This window comes from Gavialis gangeticus, unplaced genomic scaffold (genome assembly GCF_001723915.1).
Source record: "Gavialis gangeticus isolate Ggan-Ray unplaced genomic scaffold, GavGan_comp1, whole genome shotgun sequence".
Lineage (NCBI taxonomy): Eukaryota > Metazoa > Chordata > Crocodylia > Gavialidae > Gavialis > Gavialis gangeticus.
In genome coordinates this window covers 24018986-24038303 of record NW_017728992.1, presented here as the reverse complement: position 1 = coordinate 24038303, position 19318 = coordinate 24018986, and the positions used below count along the sequence as shown (strand labels likewise).

The window sequence follows — 19318 nt, the reverse complement described above, 5'->3', positions numbered from 1 at the left end:
ACCCCCTGCCTGGGCAGGAGAAAAAACTGGGCTCAAATGATCCCAGCTAGGTAGGCATCAAGCCTCCTCTTAAAGACCCCCAGGTCAGAGACATATTTGTTCCCTAGTTCAGGAGGAAGAAAATAGCAGATCAGAATGGATTTGGGTAAAGATAAAAGGTGTAAGATACAGCACTGATAAGCCTTCACCTTTTGTTGGGATTTACTATAGGCCACAAAATCAAGGAGATGTAGTGGATGAGGTACTCTTCAAGGAAGTGTCAAAATTATCCAGAAGTTCTGAGATGGTACTTCAATTTTCTGGACATCTGCTGGAAGAACATTACAGCCAAATGTAAAATGTTGAGCCAGTTTCTAACTTGCATGGAGGAAAACTTTGTTTCTGAAGGCTGAGGATACAAACTAGAGGATCATGTATGTTGGATCTTGTCTAGACCAATGGTGAAGTATTGCTGGAAGATGTGAAGGTGATGGGAAACTTGGGAGGAAACAATCACAATATAATTCAAAATCCTGTGGTGAGGAAAGCATGAGGTCAGCAGAACTAAGATGCTAGATTTCAACCAACTCAAGAGATTGATAGGCATGGTGCCACGGGAAGACAGACTGAAGAATAAAGAAGCCCAGGAGGGCTGGAAGCTTCGAAAGAGCACTGGATTGGATTCCCAAGAAACTGTTCTGACATGATGGAAACACAACAAGAATGGTAAGACACTGATATGGCTACATAAGGTGCTTCTAGGAAATCTCAGTGCAAAAAGAACAGCATGCAATACGAGCAATGGAAAAATGGGTGGGTCACCATGGAAGCGTATCAGAAAATAGGAAACACCTTCAGGGGCAAAATCAGGAAGGCAAAGATAAAAATTGAGCTACACCAGACAAGTGAGATTAAAGACAGAAATAAGTTCTGTAAGTATGTTGGCTAGAAAACAGAGATCAAGAAAGCTATGGGTCTGCTCTCAAATAGCTAGCGCAATTTTTCAACAGAAGATGCAAAGATGGAGCTACTCAACAGCTACTTTGCTTCAGTCTTCACAAAATTTAGGCTGCAGCTATGCACCTAATTAGAATTATTTGCATAAGGAAGGGCAGAAGTTGAGGGAGGAGATAACAAAAGAGATAACAGTTAAAAGACAGACAAAAGATAAATCAGAGAGTTTGTGATATGTCTGAATGAATTCAAGTCAATAGGGTCTAATGAACTTCATCGCATGGTACTGAAGGAACTGACAGATCTCTGAGTCCTTGACAATAATATTAATGAAGATGTGGAAGATGGGCAAGGTACCAGAGGACTGGGGGAAAAAAAGGCAAAAGGAAGACCCAGGGAACTACAGCATCAACTCAATACGCAGGAAGTTACTGGAGCATATCCTAAGGAAGGCCATTTGCAACCATCTGAAGGAGGAAAGTCTGATCACAAGAAGCTGGCATGGATTTACAAAAAAAAAAAAAAATTGTGCCAAACAAACTTGGTCTCTTTCTTTGATAGCATAACTGCTTAGGTAGATGAAGGGAAAGCTGTGGACATAGTACATCTGGACTTCAACAGGACTTTTGACAAGGTCCCACATGACCAGCTCTTAAATTAGAGAAATGTGGGCTGGACAAAACTACTATAAGGTGAATAGACAACTGACTCAGAAGCTATAGGAATGGTTAGATGTTTCAAGTGGAGTCTCACAGGAACCTGTGCTGGGGCCTGTGCTGTTCAGCATGTTTATTAATTATTTGTATGCTGGAATTGAGAGCTTTCTGAGTAAACTTTCAGATGACACAACTGGGAAGGACTGCAAACACTGGAAGACAGAAACATCATTCAGAAGGAGCTTCACAAATTGGAAAGCTGGTGTGGAGCTAACAGGTTGGAGTTTAGTGTTGGCCAGCTCAAGGTTCTACATCTCAGAAAGAATAATCAAAAAATGGGTAACATTTGACTGGATGGCAGCACTATGGGGAAGGATCTGGGACTCTTGGTAGATCAGATTCAGTATAAGTCTGCAGTGCGCTGTAGCTACACAAAAGGTGGATGTGCTTTTAGGATGCATCAATACAAGTGTTCAGTGCAAGACATAGGAGGTGATACTTGGCACTGGTTGGGCCTCATTTAGAGTATTGTGTGTAGTTTTGGTCTCACCATTTTAAAAAGGACACGGAGAAGTTAGAGGGGGTCCAGAGGCAGGTGACAAGAATGATAAAGGGCTTGGAAGGCAAGTCATACGAGGAGAGGTTGATGGAGCATGTGTAGTTTGTAGAAAAGGGGCTTAAGAGGGGATATGATAGCCGTCTTCAAATATCTGAAGGACTGGCGTAAAGAAGAGGGTAAACACCTTTTCTCTCTTGCTGCAGAGAGTAGTGTGCGGACCAGTAGCTGAAGTTGCAGGAAAGTGGGCTTAGACTGGATAGCAGGAAACACTTCTTTACTATTAGAAGAGTGAAGCAGTGGAATATACTGTCTAGGGAAGTTGTAGAATCTCTGTCATTGGAGGTATTCAAGAAGACAAGCATTGGTCAGGGATGATCTAGGAGTTACATCTATGTTACTATGAGTATTTCCCATGCTTCTGGGTTTTGCTGGTTGCCACATGGGGCCAGGACAGAAATTCTGCTGCTGCTGCTGCTATATCAGGTGTGGGCAAAATGTGGCTTGGGGGCCGGATGTGGCCTGCCAGGCCATTCTATCTGGCCTGCAGGGCCCCTAAAAAAATTTAGAAAATTAATATTAATCTGCCCTGGGCTGCCTGTCATGTGGCCCTCGATGGCTTGCCAAAACTCAGTAAGCAGCCCTCTGCCCAAAATAGTTGCCCACCCCTGTGCTATATGTTGAGAGGGGGGCAGGCATCATCTTGCTCAGAACACTGTATGTTGGTTGCTGCCAAGACTGGGGATTTTGACTGAGTTGTAACAACGCACCTTTTGGGACTTAAATATGGCTGTTCCTGGCTAGAGGGTCTTTCCCTTCCCCTCAGGGTCAGACTAATTGCCATATATGGGGTCAGCAAGGAATTTTACCCTAGAGTCAGATAGGTAAGGACTATGTGGGGTTTTGCCTTCCTTTGTAGTGAGGGGAGTGGCCCCTTTCTTGAATCTCTTAAGCATATTTTAACAGCCTTTGCAGCAGCAGGACTGTGGCTACTGTGGTCCCTGTGATTTACCTCTGGCAGGTTAGGGTATTATATCTTGTGGCTGTGTCAGGGTTGACTGTAGTTTTTGCTAGGTAGTTTAGACAATGGATTTGGTTAGGATGGTTTGGATAGGGATGATCCTGCCTCAGGCAGGGGGTTGAACTAGATGATCTCTGGAGGGCCCCTTCCAGCCCTACTTTTCTGCAATTCTGTTAAATTTCTCATGCTGAAGTTTCCTGTCTACTTTGGGTACAAATTTCTAGAAAGTTTTACCAAAAAGAGTTTGGCAGTTTCCAGGAATGAGAGGAGGGGGAAACAGATGTATTTGCAAACCATAGGGGCCAAATTAAGGTAGCAAAACTGACATTTAATTCTGACATTTCCAAACTCACGAGAGCTTGAAATCTTATCTTGTATTTAATGTAAATATTTAATTGTAACTCGTAATAACAGGGCTCTTGGTCACTATTAATTTAATTGTACTCCTTAAAATATACCTGGATATGTGTGTGTTGTACTTTGCCTTATACTGACATACACTTGTTTCTGATAACAGGTAATATGTATATTTTTTCTCCAATGCAGGCAATAGATAGCAGAGACTCTATGGCTATGGCACTTTATTCCCAATGTTTTGCTTGGGTTATTAAAAAAATCAACAGCAGAATTAGAGGCAAAGATGACTTCAAGTCCATTGGAATTTTAGATATATTTGGATTCGAAAACTTTGAGGTTGGTTCCAAAAGATTGTTATGAAAATTGTTCTAAATTTTGTATTTTTTTAATGTTCCACAAATCAGACAGAACAGGATTGTTAAATGCTTTGTACCTTTTAAAAATCAGTTTATCATTTACTAAACGCATTGCTTTGGAAGTATTTACCTTTTAATGTGTGTGTTCTTCTAGGTTAATCGTTTTGAGCAGTTCAATATTAACTATGCAAATGAAAAGCTTCAAGAATATTTCAACAAGCACATTTTTTCTTTGGAACAACTGGAATACAGCAGGTAAGAAGAGCAACCTGAGCTTGAAAGGAACCTAAGAGCAGTTAAATACCAAAATCCTATTGAAATTCAATGGGATTTGGGTGCCTTTCTCCTTTAGGTACCTATATCTGCATATTCATTAAAAGCAAATTGATTCACTTTAAGTTGCCTGACAGGCATAGCAAAAAATTCATTTGTAATTATAAACCTGATGGTTCCCTCTTTGCTTATCCTAGAGAAGGACTGATTTGGGAAGATATTGACTGGACTGACAATGGAGAGTGCTTGGACCTTATTGAAAAGGTAATGCAGTTTTTGAAATTTTACTGTGCATGAAGAAATGGCCACGTTGATTCATATTTCCATTTCTTGCAACAAGAGCACTGCTTTTTGTCAGTAGGTATTTTAAAGAAATGTATAGTCAGCAAGAAGCCTGTCTTTTTATATATAAATATTGATATTTAGTACAGCAGTTTTCACACTTGTCCATATTGTGCATCACCTCAAAATCAGTGTATTTTCATGGGTACATAATCCTGTTCCTGGTTTCTTCGTATTACTGGCAGTTCATTTATAGAGTTGATGACATAAAACTATATATATGCAAGAGAGACAGGTTGGAAATAATTTTACTTTGCTTTTTTTTGGTTACAGGCTCTTTTTGATATTACTGTAATACTATTATTTACAACTGCATTATGGTATGATGGCATGTATTATGAGCATGTGTGCATTCCTACTGAGGCTGAGACTTCATTAGGCTATATACAAGCACAAAGCAAATACAAGACAATCCATGCTCTGAAAAACTTTTAATTTAAATAAACAAGGGAGCTAAATGGTTGGAAGAAGAGGATAAGACGTACAAGCAGAGTAAACATCGCAATAGACCCACTTGATCTACTTGAGTTAATTTAGGGACAGGGTTATATTTTGTATCTTGCGCTTTCCCTGAATGCTAAACATTACATTTGTGTATCTGTGCAGACCTGAGGAAGGGTGCTTTGGGCTCAGAACTTGTCTACTATCTGTATCAGCTGTGCCAGGGGTGTTCAACTTCCAGCCCACAAGCCAGATGTGGTCCAAAAACATGGCAGATGGGGATCAGTGGCTATTAATACGACCACCCCTACCCCCCGCCAAACCCCATATCCCAATCCTTGCACAGCCAGTCATAGCCAAGCTACTCCCTCTTCCCCTTCAGGGCCAGGCTGTGCCTTCCCTCCCCACCCCACCCCACCTTCTGGATCAGAGCCTAGCCATGCTCCCTTCCCCCCTTGGGATTGGGTTGGGGCCTGGCCATGCCCCCTCCCCTGCAGAGCTGAGCCACACCCTCTCTTTGCAGGGATGCATTGGAGCCTAGCCAGACCACCCCCTTCACATTCCAAGGGATCAGGTCAAGGTCCTTTCCCCTGCAGGGCTGTGTTGGAGCTGTCCTGCTGCCCACCCCCCTCTGCACAGCCAGATAGTATCCACTGTGCCTGCACAGGCTACATTCAGCCTGCTGCCCATCCAGCCCACCCACCAAAAAGGTTGGGCACCACTGAGCTATACGGTTGGTCCGATAAGAAATCATCAAAACCCCTTGATTTCCTAGACCACCACTGCTACAACTACATTCCAGCCCTACAGTGACATACCTGCACAGCTGTTTGCAGGTGGTGTTGGTGGTAAGAGAGAGCAGTGTTAGTTAAAACACATTCCATTGGACTAGTAATTCAAGAGCTTCTGCCCCAGCTTGAACAGTGATTCCCTTTGTGGCATAAGGTAAATTTCTTAACCTCCATGTTCTGTAGAACCAGTGCTACCTGTCTACTTCCCCAGAGCATTGTAATAGTGAGGGTACGTACCGTTTGAATGTAGTTGCTCCAGAAAGACTCTGGAAGGCCTAATGGAGTCCTAATACAGGATGCAGCTATCAGGAGCTGACTGTGTATGACAGGAGCAGCTCTGGGGCCCATTTGGAAGCATCTCCAACCTCAGATTGAAATCCTTTATACCCATAGGCCCATTGTAATTCTTAGCTCCCACAGGGGTGGGACTCTTGCCCCACTCCAGAAATAATTCATTTAACAGATGGAGGGTAAATCCCCTTCCTCTAAACAAGAGCTAGAACTCAAAAAGTGCTCACTTCTGCAATAGCTGCCATTTGGAAACAGCACAGGGGATATAGAATCCTTTTTTTATAATGACTTTGCAGTTTCCTCTAAGGGTTTTTATAACTATTGATTTCTTTATTCCTATCTTGATGCATCCTATTTGACAACCACCTCAGGAAGATGTTCACATAGAAGGGACTTTTTTTGAGACAGAAAAAAAATCGATGCAAGCAATCTATGGACTAATTCATCTTTTTTCTCTTTTCATTGATCAAGAAACTTGGTCTGCTAGCACTTACCAATGAAGAGAGCCATTTTCCTCAAGCTACAGACTCCACCTTGTTGGGGAAGCTACATGCCCAGCATTCTGTATGTAAAACTTTGCTGATTCATTTAGCGTACCATTGCTTCTGTGGAAGTTCATGATTCATATCTTATTTCCGTAATATTTACTTTAAGTATTGGGTTTGTCCTACTCCTGTAGAAGTTACTTGCCAAGGCATTTGCTTCTGTGGGGATATGATAAAGTTTGTCATCTGAAACTATACTTTCCTTTAACAGTGTGAGTAAGGAGTTTTGCATATGCCCAGATTGCTGCATAGAAAGGTTCTGCAATAGGCCAGATTTTAATCTCAGTTACACTAATGGAAATCTGAGATAATTATGTTGTTTTAACCAGAGTTCTTCTGGGTTTACACTGATGTGACAGGTTGGAATGTCCATCCCCCAGTTGTCTTTTCCTGCCTATTGCAGGGGGACTGGACCCGATGATCTACAAGGTCCCTTCCAGGCCCTAACAATCTATGAATCTATTAATCCATTTGCCATATTCACCACCTTTATTCTGGAACCTAGAATTAGTGTAAGAGCGCCTTTTAATATAAGCATATGGCAAATCCCTGACCTGACAAAAGCAGTTTGAGACTGACCCTTCTCACCTACTGTACTTGTACCTGATAATTTAGTTTTCATATAATGTGTTTCTATGTACCCTAAATCCACAGTTACAGTGTTTGAAGCAACTCTAGATTGGCAGTCCTATTACCAGTCTAGATTTGGTGGTGTGGGAGGGGTGGGGGAGGGTGTTAAATTTGTGCGTTATATTATTCCAAGTCCCTTCACCCTCTCCTAACTAGTCTTACTCTTTTTTCTCCCCAATTAGAACAATCCTTTTTATGTGAAACCAAGAGTTGCTGTTCACAACTTTGGAGTGAAGCATTATGCTGGGGAGGTAATTATCTTTTCTTTTTTCATTTGCTGACATGCTTCCAAATAGTGTTTCAGCATCAGTTTAATTTTACCCTAAGTCCATTCACAAATTAAATTAAATTAAGTTTTCTGTTCCCTCCATTCTCTTTACAGTACTGCCTTTGTGAGGGGTGCATGGTGACTGGGATTTTTACTTGAGCCTATTCCATGTGTGTTTTTTTTTTGTTTTGTTTTTTAAATAGGTCCAGTATGATGTCAGGGGTTTCTTAGAGAAGAACAGAGATACTTTCAGAGACGATCTTCTGAACTTGCTACGTGAAAGCAGGTCTGTAGGTGTGGCTTCCTAAGTGTCCTGATTTCAGCTAGCATTGCAGACAATAAGAGCTAGACCATATCAGACTGTTAGTGAGAAGTGAACAACAAGCAAATGGCATTAAATAACCATCTTTTGAATATAATTCCTAATATGGTCCTGCTTCTTGCCTTGGCCAGATTCAAATGCCCTCCCTCACGTTGCAGAGTATCTTATTCCTGAAGATGTCAGTGGGGGTTTTGTAGAAACAAGGTGCTAAGCTAACATAAGGAAGGCCATTAGAATCTGACCCATGATATATTGCATCCTCAAGACACTTGACCTAATGTGAGTGTGTGTGCATTTTAATGCATCACATATGGCAGCTGATTCTGCATTCCTTAAACTCTCATGGTCTGCTTCTCTCAATTTTAGCTGTAGTTTTGAGTGCACAGAATTTAAAGGCAAGGCCTGGGACCTGAGGCCTTGAGAGGTTTGTTCAATGTTGTTTCGGAAGTCTGTGATAGAGCAGGGAATTGAACTCAGGTTTCCTTAGTCCTGACTACTGGGCCATCTTTTGTCTCACAAAGGATTTATGCTGCTCACAAAACCTCTTGGGCACATTATGAAGGTAACTCATTTAATAAATATATAATTGTCTGCATGGGTGGTTCTGTTTTCTTGTGAGGCCTGAGTGACATGTCTGTCAGCTGAAATGTACAGGTAATTGTGATTTAATGCTGTAGGGCCTCATTCTCCTTCCACTTACACCAGTGGAAGGATCAAGTGGATCTAGTTAATTTCAGGCAATGGTTATGTCTAAAAGGGGTGAGAGTATAGCAGGCTGGTAGTGTATGTACACCATACAGAACTAGGTTCCGAAATTTCATTCCCATTCGTGGTTATGTCGCATCATTAAGCAAAACAAACGTGAAGTGTTATTTCTGAGTCTTTATGCAAGTGTAGCCATTATTAAGGTCAAATTAGAGTTTTGGCTGAGAATGTATGACAATGAAGCGTTCAGTTTTGTATGATTCTTTCTTGGTCCCACAGTTTGCGTAGTTGAGGGTATGGGGGAAATAAGCAAGATTTTTTTTAAAGGGCATCACTTGTAATGTGGTGAAGTAGTGGTTTTTCCCAAAAAATGTTTTAAAGATCCTTCCTATCCCATTTCAGGCTTGATTTCATCTATGATCTGTTTGAACATGTGTCAAGTCGCAACAACCAAGACACGCTTAAATGTGGAAGCAAGCACCGGAAACCCACTGTCAGTCTACAGTTCAAGGTTTGTTAAGTCTGCTGTGCTCTGTCAGTGGGTGAGACGCAATGTATAACCACTAGTCCACAAAAATGTGGAGCAGTTAGGCTGGAGATAAGGAGGTGGAGGAGGATTTGAAGGCTTTAAAGCTGTACTTGGCGCTGAAAAATTTCCAAACCAAAATGTTGCTTCCTCTTATGTGAAGCTATGGTAACTTATCATCCAATCAGCTCTGCTGATATTGGGAAGAAGCAAAGCTTTCTGCCATCCCCTTCCAGGAACTCTTGCTGCTCTTAGTTAGTTTATTTATTGTTTTGACTTTAAAGACCTTCCCATGGTCTTGGCCTACCTTACTGTATTTACTCAGTTCTAAGATGAGGCATTTTCCCTATTTAACGTGTGGGGAAAATAGCCCTTCATCTTAGAATTGTATACCAGGGTGAGGGAGGGGGGCAGGTCCTACCTGGGGTTCGGGCCATAACTACTGCCTGCCTGCCTGCCTCTCCTTCCCCCTGCTCTGTACCCCACCCTGCCCCCACGCAGGCTCTGTTCCCCTGCCTGCCCCTATCCCTCCCTCCCTTACTTTTTGCTCAATGCTGGCAGGCTCTATGAATGTTGCAGCCCAGGGCACTGAGCACTGCCCCAGCTCAGCCCTGTGCAGCCTGTACAGGTGCTATGGGGACTGGGCTGAAGCCATGATCAGTGCCCTAGGCTATAATGAGGATAGAACCTGTCAGTGGTGAGCAGAGCAGGGGCTGGCAGGGAAGAGAAAGAACAGAAGCTGGAGAAAAGGGGGAACACAAGCTTGGGGGGGTGGGGGGAGGGAGGCACACAGGGGATATATGTGGTGGAAGGGCAGGTGCAAGTAGGAGACAAACTGTTTGATCTCCCCACATTACTTGCTTTCCGATTGCCTGATCCCCTGCAGCAGCAGGAAGGATAAATCAATATTTAGATACTGTACATAGAAAAGTATAACAAATATATACATTTTCCATGTAGAGAATCTAATTAGTGGGGGTTGCCTTAAATTCAGGGTCATCTTAGATTAAAGTAAATGCGGTATTTCATTAGATTCTTATTTCTTGTACCATTTCTTGTTCACTTTATTCAGTTTACTCTGTTCCTTCAGTCTCATTCTTCAAAGAGCAAATGCATAATCCAAAAGCAGCTGTTAAAGTGACATAAGGCCCTGAAATTATGCTTGTACCCTGGAAAAAAGCAAGCACCAAATCCCTTGTTAAAAAGTTACTCTGCATCCAAGCACAAGGGTTGGAAAAACATTTTGCATTTCTATGAGGTTTTTACAATGCAGCTATTGAAAATGCTTTGGGCTGAAATTTAGCATAAAAGTGGGTTTGAAAAGGGGGAGAGAGCTGGAGAGAGAGAGAGAATTGTGTGACCAGGAGAGAGTCAAACCCACTAGGGATGCTAAAAATGAAACCCTGCTCTGGCAGTTGTTTGCTGCATTGAAATGCACATTGAAATGCTCCTATAAAAAAGAATGCTGTGTTTACCCTTTATGGTTAACACTTGTAGCACACTCCAAACTGCATAAAGAAATGAAACTAAAGAAATGGCTGGGACCCCTGACTGGTACCCAGTGCCGCCTCATAGTGGTGGAGTGCCCTGAGATGCAATGGCACATCCTCCCCACTCCTCTTGTTAGCCTTTTGGAGAGCGACAGGCCTACATATTGCTCCAGTGCAATCAATTATACCTGTGCAAAGCAAATGGTAGATGTTGTCATACAGAAACGGCAGTGTTGTACACTTTTTACATAAGTGTAAATGTCTATATAAGGGTGAGAAGAAATGAAGAATAAAGTTGTCGTCTTTCTCCATCAGGTCATGATTTGTTTCAGAGCCTAGAATGTAAAGAAATTAAACTAGGAAAGGCACCCATCCCATTTTAATATTGTAAAAGCCTAAGTCTCTCTGTCTGTCTGTCCACCTGTAACACTTTATTTGCACTCTGATTGGCTAACAGAAACAGTCAATCAGAGTGCTCCAAGCGTGGGGAGTGCTGCGCCGAGGACCGGACAGAGGGTGGGGGAGTGCTGGCCTCAGCTCCCCAACCCTGCTCCCTGCAAGAGGCAGAACAGCAGCAGCATGGGGAGTTAGGTGGTGACACTCCATCCCAGCAACCTTCCCCCTCCCCCCCTCAGATATTTCTTGATGGGCAGTTGGCTAGTTCATTATAACAGCTTAGCTATCGATATATTGGTCTTGCTGGTAACAGTGTGGATTCAGAATGCTCTTGGAGGGGGTGTGGGATGAACATTTTCACATGCTACTGACTGGAGTGGGTGGGGGATCTGAGGATGCCCAGCACTGTCATGATGCCTGACCACCTGCATCCAGAACTGCCTGTGAAAATGGAATATATCACCTTCCTGTCCTTGTTCAGGTGCCCTTGCTTTCCCAGGTACGTTGACAAAGTGATTACTGTGAGCACCAGGCTCCATTGTTAGAAACCAGGAGAATTAGCCAACTTGTCCATAAATGCAGTGTTCACACCAGTTCTGCCCAAGTCAAGCTATTATTTTTTTCCTAAGAGGTAAATATTTAGTTTTGCAGCCACAACATTTAGCCCTTCCTGTGTAACATTTGCTGTTTGGTTCTTTGCCCTCTTTGTTCTTTAGCAAGCAAAGCCTCACCAGCCACACTGAGAGTATTGTTCCAGTTTCAAGTAATTCCCTCCCCCATCCTAGTAATGGATTTGTACAAGCAACTCATTTCAGTACTACTTTAACCACTTCATGTTGTAATTGGTGAGACGGCAGTATGAGCTAAAGTGGGACCTCAATTATCCAAATGGAACATGCAGACACAAAATGAAGATTGACTGAGTTAGGATTTTGCATGTAAATAATGCATGTGAACAAAGGGGTTAGGATGTCCCTTACAACCTAGTTGGTGAGGGGTTCTGATAATGATATTTTGCTCTATACTCTACTGTTTTGTACAACCAGAATTCTCTTACTGCTAAAGAGAAAATAGTTTGTGTTTTGTGTTGTTTCTATTGAGCACTGTAAACATGCTGCTTTTGTTGCTAGGGCTATTATGGGAATGTTATTAAATGGAGAAAAGGGTTTCAGCTACATGGTAGATTTGATGATATCATAGCTGCCGCCCTTCAGTAAAAGATATACTTTTGTTAAAAGAACATTTGCAAGGCAATTTTTGTTCGTTCTTTTTAAACGTCTAGTTCTCATATTCAGCACAATATTTAATTTTTAATATATATCTTAAGAACTTTTAAAAATGTTTGGCTGCTTCTGCTCTCTTACTGACTAAGTATCTGTTCTATAAGTGTCAAGCAGGTCCAAGGAGGTGATACTCCCCCTCTATGCATCACTGGTCAGGCTGCAGCTGGAGTACTACGTCCAGTTCTGGGCACCGGACTTCAAGAGGGATGTGGACAACATGAAGGGGGTCCAGAGGAGGGCCACTTGCATGATCAGGGGGGCAGCAGGGCAGGCCCTACGAGGACAGGCTACGGGACCTGAACCTGTTCAGCCTCCACAAGAGAAGGCTGAGGGGGGGATCTAGTGGCCTGTTACAAACTAGTCAGAGGGGACCAGCAGGCACTGGGGGAGTCCCTGTTCCCCTGAGCACTACCAGGAGTCACTAGAAATAACGGTGACAAGCTCGCAGAGGGTAGATCCAGATTAGACATCAGGAGGCGCTACTTCACTATCAGGGCGGCTAGGGTCTAGAACCAATTTCCAAGCGAAGTGGTGCTGGCTTCTACCCTGGGGGTCTTTAAGACAAAGCTAGACAATCACCTTGCTGGGGTCATTTGACCCCAGTACTCTTTCCTGTCATGGCAGGGAGTTGGACTTGATGATCTGCTCAGGTCCCTTCCGACCCTACTAACTATGAAACTATAAGGGAGAAATTGACTGACTCTATGGAAAAAGAGCAAAGCTGGCTAGACATTACATTCTTTTAATGTACAGAGTAGGAAAACTGGGGAATCACTGGGGACAGAATATTTTTGTAAAGTTTTCCTTGGTTAAACTATTACCTGGGTCTCTGAGATTGCATTAGGGTTTCTATGGGCAGAGCAATCTGCTTACATGATCTGCTGACATAGATCATGATACAGGGTTGATCCAACACTTAAATCAATGGTTTAGACTTGAGGTACCCCTTGAAAGATTTGAGAGACAGTTTGGAAAATGCCAGCTCTGAGTTTTCTTTCTCTTCTTTCCAACTACAGAAAAGTAATAGAACATTTTTTCTGTTGCAGATTACTTAGAAAGAACACAATAGTTCACAATGTTTTTAACATTTTGGATGCCCATTTGAAAACTTTGGGTTTATCTTGTGAATCATGTTTGCACACCTAACAGTGCTAATGTATGGTACTCCCGGCACAAGAAAGAATCTTACATCGCTCTTGTTGAGAACTCACTGCCTTAAGTGGTATTTGTAGCCATGGTCTTTCAATTTAATGATGTCCCTTCAGAAAAGATTTTTTTTATGATGATAAATGAGTTTTGTTACGCTAAAGAAGTGGTGACAATTTTTATACCCTGTATGTAAAGACTGCACAACTTCTTTATTCTACAAGTTTCCTGCCCACTTCTCTTTTTAAGTGATCACTTACATTTACTCACTACAGTTAAGAAAAAGTTGTTTTACTGGTATTTTGCTTAGTTTCTATTTGCCTCTTTCCCAGAGGTCTGGAAGAGCATTTTGTGCTCAAAAGCTGGCCTCAACTACGTAGTTATTCATACATACTTGTTAGTACGAACACTTCTCTTGTGGGAAAGCATACTGTGCTGTTGTAATTTCCAATATGTACCGCTAGGTGTTGCTAAAGGTAGTGCCTGCAAGGAAGAGCTCTGAAGCATGGAGTAGAAGTCCTCTTGTAAAGTACTGTCTTATTTTCTACCTTTGTTTTAGGAATCGCTGCATTCTTTGATGGCAACATTAAGCTCTTCTAATCCTTTCTTTGTTCGATGCATCAAGCCCAACATGCAGAAGGTAAGATTTTAAATTGTTTCTGACTTCTGAGAACCCCTTAGGCCTAAATTGCCATTGCTTTGCATGGTTACTTGCATCCATCCAGGTCAGCATTGTAACATTTTGCACTGACTTTGCAAATGATTCCACAAGTGGGCAGGCACTCTGGAAATCTCCCTTGTTCTGCTGCCCTTATGTCTGGGTTTGTTTTTCATGATGGTGTTTCATGGGCACTATGCACTATTGGTTATGTGAAACACAGTTGAAAAAGCTGCTTAAAAGCCTGACCAAAAACCTTCCAAAGGTGGAGCACAGTAGTACATTTTTCATTTGGGGATTCTATGATGATTTTCAAGGTGGGAAATTACTTAATAAAGATGGCTACTTATACAAGTACAATTTTTAGCAGTAGTGTTTATTTGCTTTTACTACTTCGCAATTCAGTAACTTTGTATTTTTTCCTATTCTCTGCTACTTAACATTTATAACACATCTATATAACACAACCGGTCAGATCATGCTTATGTTGTAAGGTGCTGAAATATTTAAAGTAAGACTGGTTATAAGTCAGTTTCAAAGCAGTTAATCACCGCATAGACCTGTGAATCCACCTAGGCCCAGTGGAAGGCAAGTACGAGGCAGGCTTTGTGGTACTATGAGGTCACGAAGCAAATAAAAAGCCACTGATCCAGCTGACATTCAGGCTGATAGTGCTGATCTGGTCCTGATATTACCAAATGGTCCCTTTTTTGAGACTATCAATGAAGATGGCTTCTTTTTGCTGAAAATACAATAAGAAGAGATGTTAACAAATTCACAAGCTTGTTTATAGTTGTAAGGGATGACCTTTTTGGCAGGTCTGCCACACATCAGATTGGCATCCTCACTAAGGGCAACTCTGATCCCCTTCCCCTGCCTGACCTGCTGTTCAGCTTTCCACTCCTTGCCCAATCTGCTGCTTTGCTTTATGCTTTCTGCCTAATTTGCCACTGTTTCCTGTTTCTCCCCAGTCAGTCTACCATGTGCCACACACAGAGACTGCCTGTGCTACTTGTGGAACTCATACTGCAGGTTGCCCTCCCCTGGTTTATAGCTTATAGGTTAAAATATGCATTCTTCGTGAAGCATGTAAAGTTTTATTTTTAACTTTGTGAGGCATCTGCCAAGACGTTTGATTCAGGGGAGCAAAAAAACATCAGCAGTTGGCCTCATTTTCAGTCCAGGCTATAGTGCAGCCCCCAAACCTTGTAAATGTCTGTAGCTGCTATCTGCTTTTTATTTTATCTTTGAGTGGAAAATGTTGCCCTAAATTCTGGTGTTTTGGGTAATGTTCTGTGAGGCAGGCTATGTGGTATCTTGGCACTGGTATTTAGGGGTTTTGAACATCATTAAGGAGACAGGTAATGGGACCTTCTTGTGCAAGGGTGGAGAGGAGTGTTTAGGGTCAGAATGACTCACCTGCTTATATTCTCTTGCAGCTGAGAGACACACGCACAGCAGAAGTGCAGGGCCCAGCTAACTCAGGAATGATGCAGGGATTGGTCACTCATTGCATTATGTTGTCATTTGCATCACACATACATCATCCTTGTATTTGCCGGAATGGCAACTAACCCTTCCTGCTCAGAATCCTTAATTTCATGATACCACCCTAACCAGCAGCCATTGCTTCCTACATAGCCCTTTCCACTTCCAGTACTCTCCCCTCAGACTTTCCAAATTCAGGGAAAATATAGTGCAATACTAATCTTTTCATATCTACTATAAATAAAACTGCTCACAAAAATCAGCAACTGTAAAGCCTCTGGCTTGAGAGTTGGAACTGATGTTACAGCAAGAAATGGCATCTAGGTGTGGGATTGTGTGTGGGAACAGCAAATGACTACTTTCAACACGTTAGCAAGCTGTCAGCACAATCCTGTGCAGAGTATGTGTTCCCTGACTTTGCTTGATTTACGTTGATTGTCGTTTAAGACAGATCAATATAAGGTGACTTCATTGAACAAGAAGTCCTGAGGAACTAAACTGATAGCTTGGTAAAAGAGATAGGAGTCAGCCATGTACTAACCCTCACCACCAAGTAGGTAAAAGATTTAATGTAAAATGGGAGGGGCAGAAAACAAACACTTCTGACTATTGCAATTTCCTTTAAAAAATTAATATTGGGAGTCTTTGTTTAAGTTTAATCCATTTTACTCTGGGTTCCACCAACTTCACTGAGTCTTACTGTAGCTTATGAATTCTTTCTGAAGTATTGGGAAATGAGACTAAAAATCTTCAGGTTATATTTAAAGTGCTGATTTACTAAAAGAGGTAGATTAATACATCACTAATCAGGGCTTTTTATTTATGGTTCTTGAGGTTGCAGACCTCAGAGAGACAGGAGAAGGAAATGTATATGGAGTTTTGTGCATATTCTGTTGTTGCTTTTCCTCACACCTCCTTTAGACTTTGTAGGGCGAATGACAGTGAACTTTAACAACACTGAACTTGATTTTAGTGTAATTTACATTGCATTTACATCAATGCAATTCCAGTGAAGCCCAGGGAGTTGTTCCTGATGCACACTGTTCTAAAGACTCGGATCTGGACCCTACAACCAAGTTTAACCTGGGAGTTATTAATGGAAATCATCAGGTTTACTTTGGAATTGACATTTTATTAATTTTAAAAAGCAGCTTTTAAAAAAAGACCTAGCCCTTGAATACTACCTCTGACCTATTGTTTGACTACTTCAGAAGTGAATTGAATCCTTTGTAGCTTGTCCTGTCATATGACTTTCCTTTGTTTGTACCAACAAAATTAACATATGATTTTTATTTACTGAGAAGGGTGTGTCAATTTGTATAACTCAGAGCCAACTTTGTTAAGAGAGAAATTAGCTTTGTGATTGCATTACCTGGGATCTGGTGACATGTACACAACTCTGTCTTATAGGGTCTGATATGGAGATAGCAATTCAGAATAGCTGAACTCAAGCAATTCAGAATAGCTGTTAAGACAGAGGAATGAGAACTAGAAAAAGCAAGAACTTGAATGACTTTAGCTGTACTTGTCATGCTATAAATAGGTAGTGTGCCTGTCCCTGCTTTTTATTGCAGGTAACCAAACAGAGCAGTAACAGCCAGCTAGCATTTCACTTTTTAAAAATGATGTAATTTAGCATGGCAGAGTTGCCAGATTAAAAATGATGGGAAAGGAGACAGAGGTTTTGTGCTGCATTTTGAGAGATTGTATTGAGGAAAGAAGAGACAATTGGAGACGATATAACAGCAAAAATGATGTTTTGCTAGCCCAGTTACAGCCCTTTTTACTTAGTACAGGCAAGCAATGCCCATCAGTAAAAGAAGGCTTTTTAATTCCAGAAGGCAAGTAAACAGGGGTAGGAAAACACTCATACATTTGAGTTCTTTACCAATGGGAATCAGACAAATTGAAGACAAAATTCTAAGTTTTGAAAAGCAGAGAGTTATGATGGGCAGTCCTTTACCTACTGCCTTGGATATTGTAGTGAGGAAGAGCTGGAATCATTTGCAGCCGTTACTGGATTTCTGTTGGATTAAAAATATGAATTTTTTTGAAATGTTACAGAAGCTGGCAAAAAACCACATTCTAAGGCATTCCTATAGCAGAACAAGATCTGCTCTTATTTGAGCAACTCTCTTAAGGAAGCACACCGAGTATGTGACCTCTTGTCATTTCAGCCAACAGTTCTGAGCCCCACATCTGCTGGAATTGATGTTTAGAGCAGTCCAGCCTCCACAAAACTCTGCCCTCTGTATCTTAGCGTGTGCAGAATGCTGCCACCTTCCTTCATGCTCATACAGAGAACCAAAGCCCCAGCATCCTTGCTCTTTATACATTCCCTTTGGCCCGTCAGTACCATCAAGATCTAGTTCAAAATTGGCCCTCTCTGGGCTCTGTTGAAGTCAATAAGAGCTTTACCAGTGGCTTCAGGTGGGTAACAGTTTTACAATACCTTTTAAAATCATCCACTGACTTTTATCTTAATTCACCGTATCACAGCTGACACCCCCGTGTGCCCCACTGTAACCATAGAACTCAATTCTGTGAAGCATTTGGGGAGACTTATAATGAAGACATGAGACGCAATAAATTTGTTTTGTAAAATTTAAAGGGATGGGGAAAGGAGAGAGAGAGACCAACTGAAACCACATAATTAAGAACAACTTGTAGCTCAAAATGTAAGCTAGCAGAATAGAATCAGCAATAGGTTCCATGAGGCTCAGAACTCCTGTAATCACAGCCAGTATTCATACTGGGAAAACCAACAGTAAAGTAATTTGATTACCAACCAAATTCCCAGGGACAGAGCCAGAGAAGGAGATCAAGGTATGGCCCTAGGCACTTCCAGTCTCCTTTGAAGCAAAGGACCACTTAATAGCCTTAGTGGAGTTGCCAACAGCATGTCCGCTAGTGTGAGGTAGTAGACAAATCTATTGTACACAGCGACTGCTTTAAAAACTGTCTTCGTAAAATAGCTCTGAAACATTAAAAACATGATTAATATTCAGTATCCTTAGGCAAAGAAATCAGATCATCCTCTTGGGCTCAGTGATCTGACTGTGGAATGTTATTTTTTTAGCTGGGTCTCCGTCTGACCCTTAATGCTGCCACCAAGCTATCTGACTTGCTTTAAGCTTATAATTTTTAAATATTTTTCATACTGATTGAGAGAGCCTGATAATCATAAAATTATATCAGCGGTACCTGAGGCTATTCAGGAATATTTAAACTTAAGTGCCCAGATTGAAATACAGCTAAATTAGCACAGCCCAAAGAGGCAACCATGAAAAACTGTTGGTCTCTCTGTGGATCAAAATAATCTTTCTCCAGTGGTAGACCTGAAAAGGTTATGCAGTAATTTCAGGAATACAGCATGTGATGTGGGAAAGCAAGACCAAGTCACTCTCACATTACAGTGAGCAAAACCTTCCTCTGGCTATGTTCACCTGGTAGCTAAATAGTGAACTAGTAGAGACTCAGGCTAGAAGATTCAATTCATAGATGGTAAGGGGCTAGAAGGGACCTCGCAAGATCATCGGGTCCAGCCCCCCTGCACTAGGCAGGAAAGACAGCTGGGGTCAGGTGACCCCAGCAAGGTGACCGTCCAGTCTCCTTTTGAAGATTTCCAGGAGGGAGTTTATTCCACAGTCTGGACACCTTGAAGAAATTTTTCCCAGTGTTAAACCTTAAACGGTCTTCCGGGAGTTTGTGGCCGTTACTCCTGGTTTTCCCCCCAAGGGTGCCCTGGTGAACACTTGTTCACTGAGCCCATGATGTGTTCCTCCAACGTAGTGGTAAGCTGATAGATATAGTTTCATAGTTTCTAGGGTCAGAAGGGACCTGA

The 19318-nt window shown here is 41.9% G+C and overlaps 1 protein-coding gene across 1 annotated transcript in view; it reads left to right on the top strand.

The window, feature by feature from the left end:
- MYO10 (myosin X) overlaps window positions 1-19318 on the top strand; it is a 242585-nt gene that overhangs the window by 151310 nt on the left and 71957 nt on the right. Inside the window, exons 12-19 of the mRNA XM_019518465.1 lie at window positions 3713-3859; window positions 4034-4134; window positions 4350-4416; window positions 6489-6581; window positions 7375-7443; window positions 7664-7746; window positions 8890-8998; window positions 13888-13968. Coding sequence (XP_019374010.1) covers window positions 3713-3859; window positions 4034-4134; window positions 4350-4416; window positions 6489-6581; window positions 7375-7443; window positions 7664-7746; window positions 8890-8998; window positions 13888-13968 — 750 coding nt within the window. The remainder of the gene's footprint in view (window positions 1-3712; window positions 3860-4033; window positions 4135-4349; window positions 4417-6488; window positions 6582-7374; window positions 7444-7663; window positions 7747-8889; window positions 8999-13887; window positions 13969-19318) is intronic.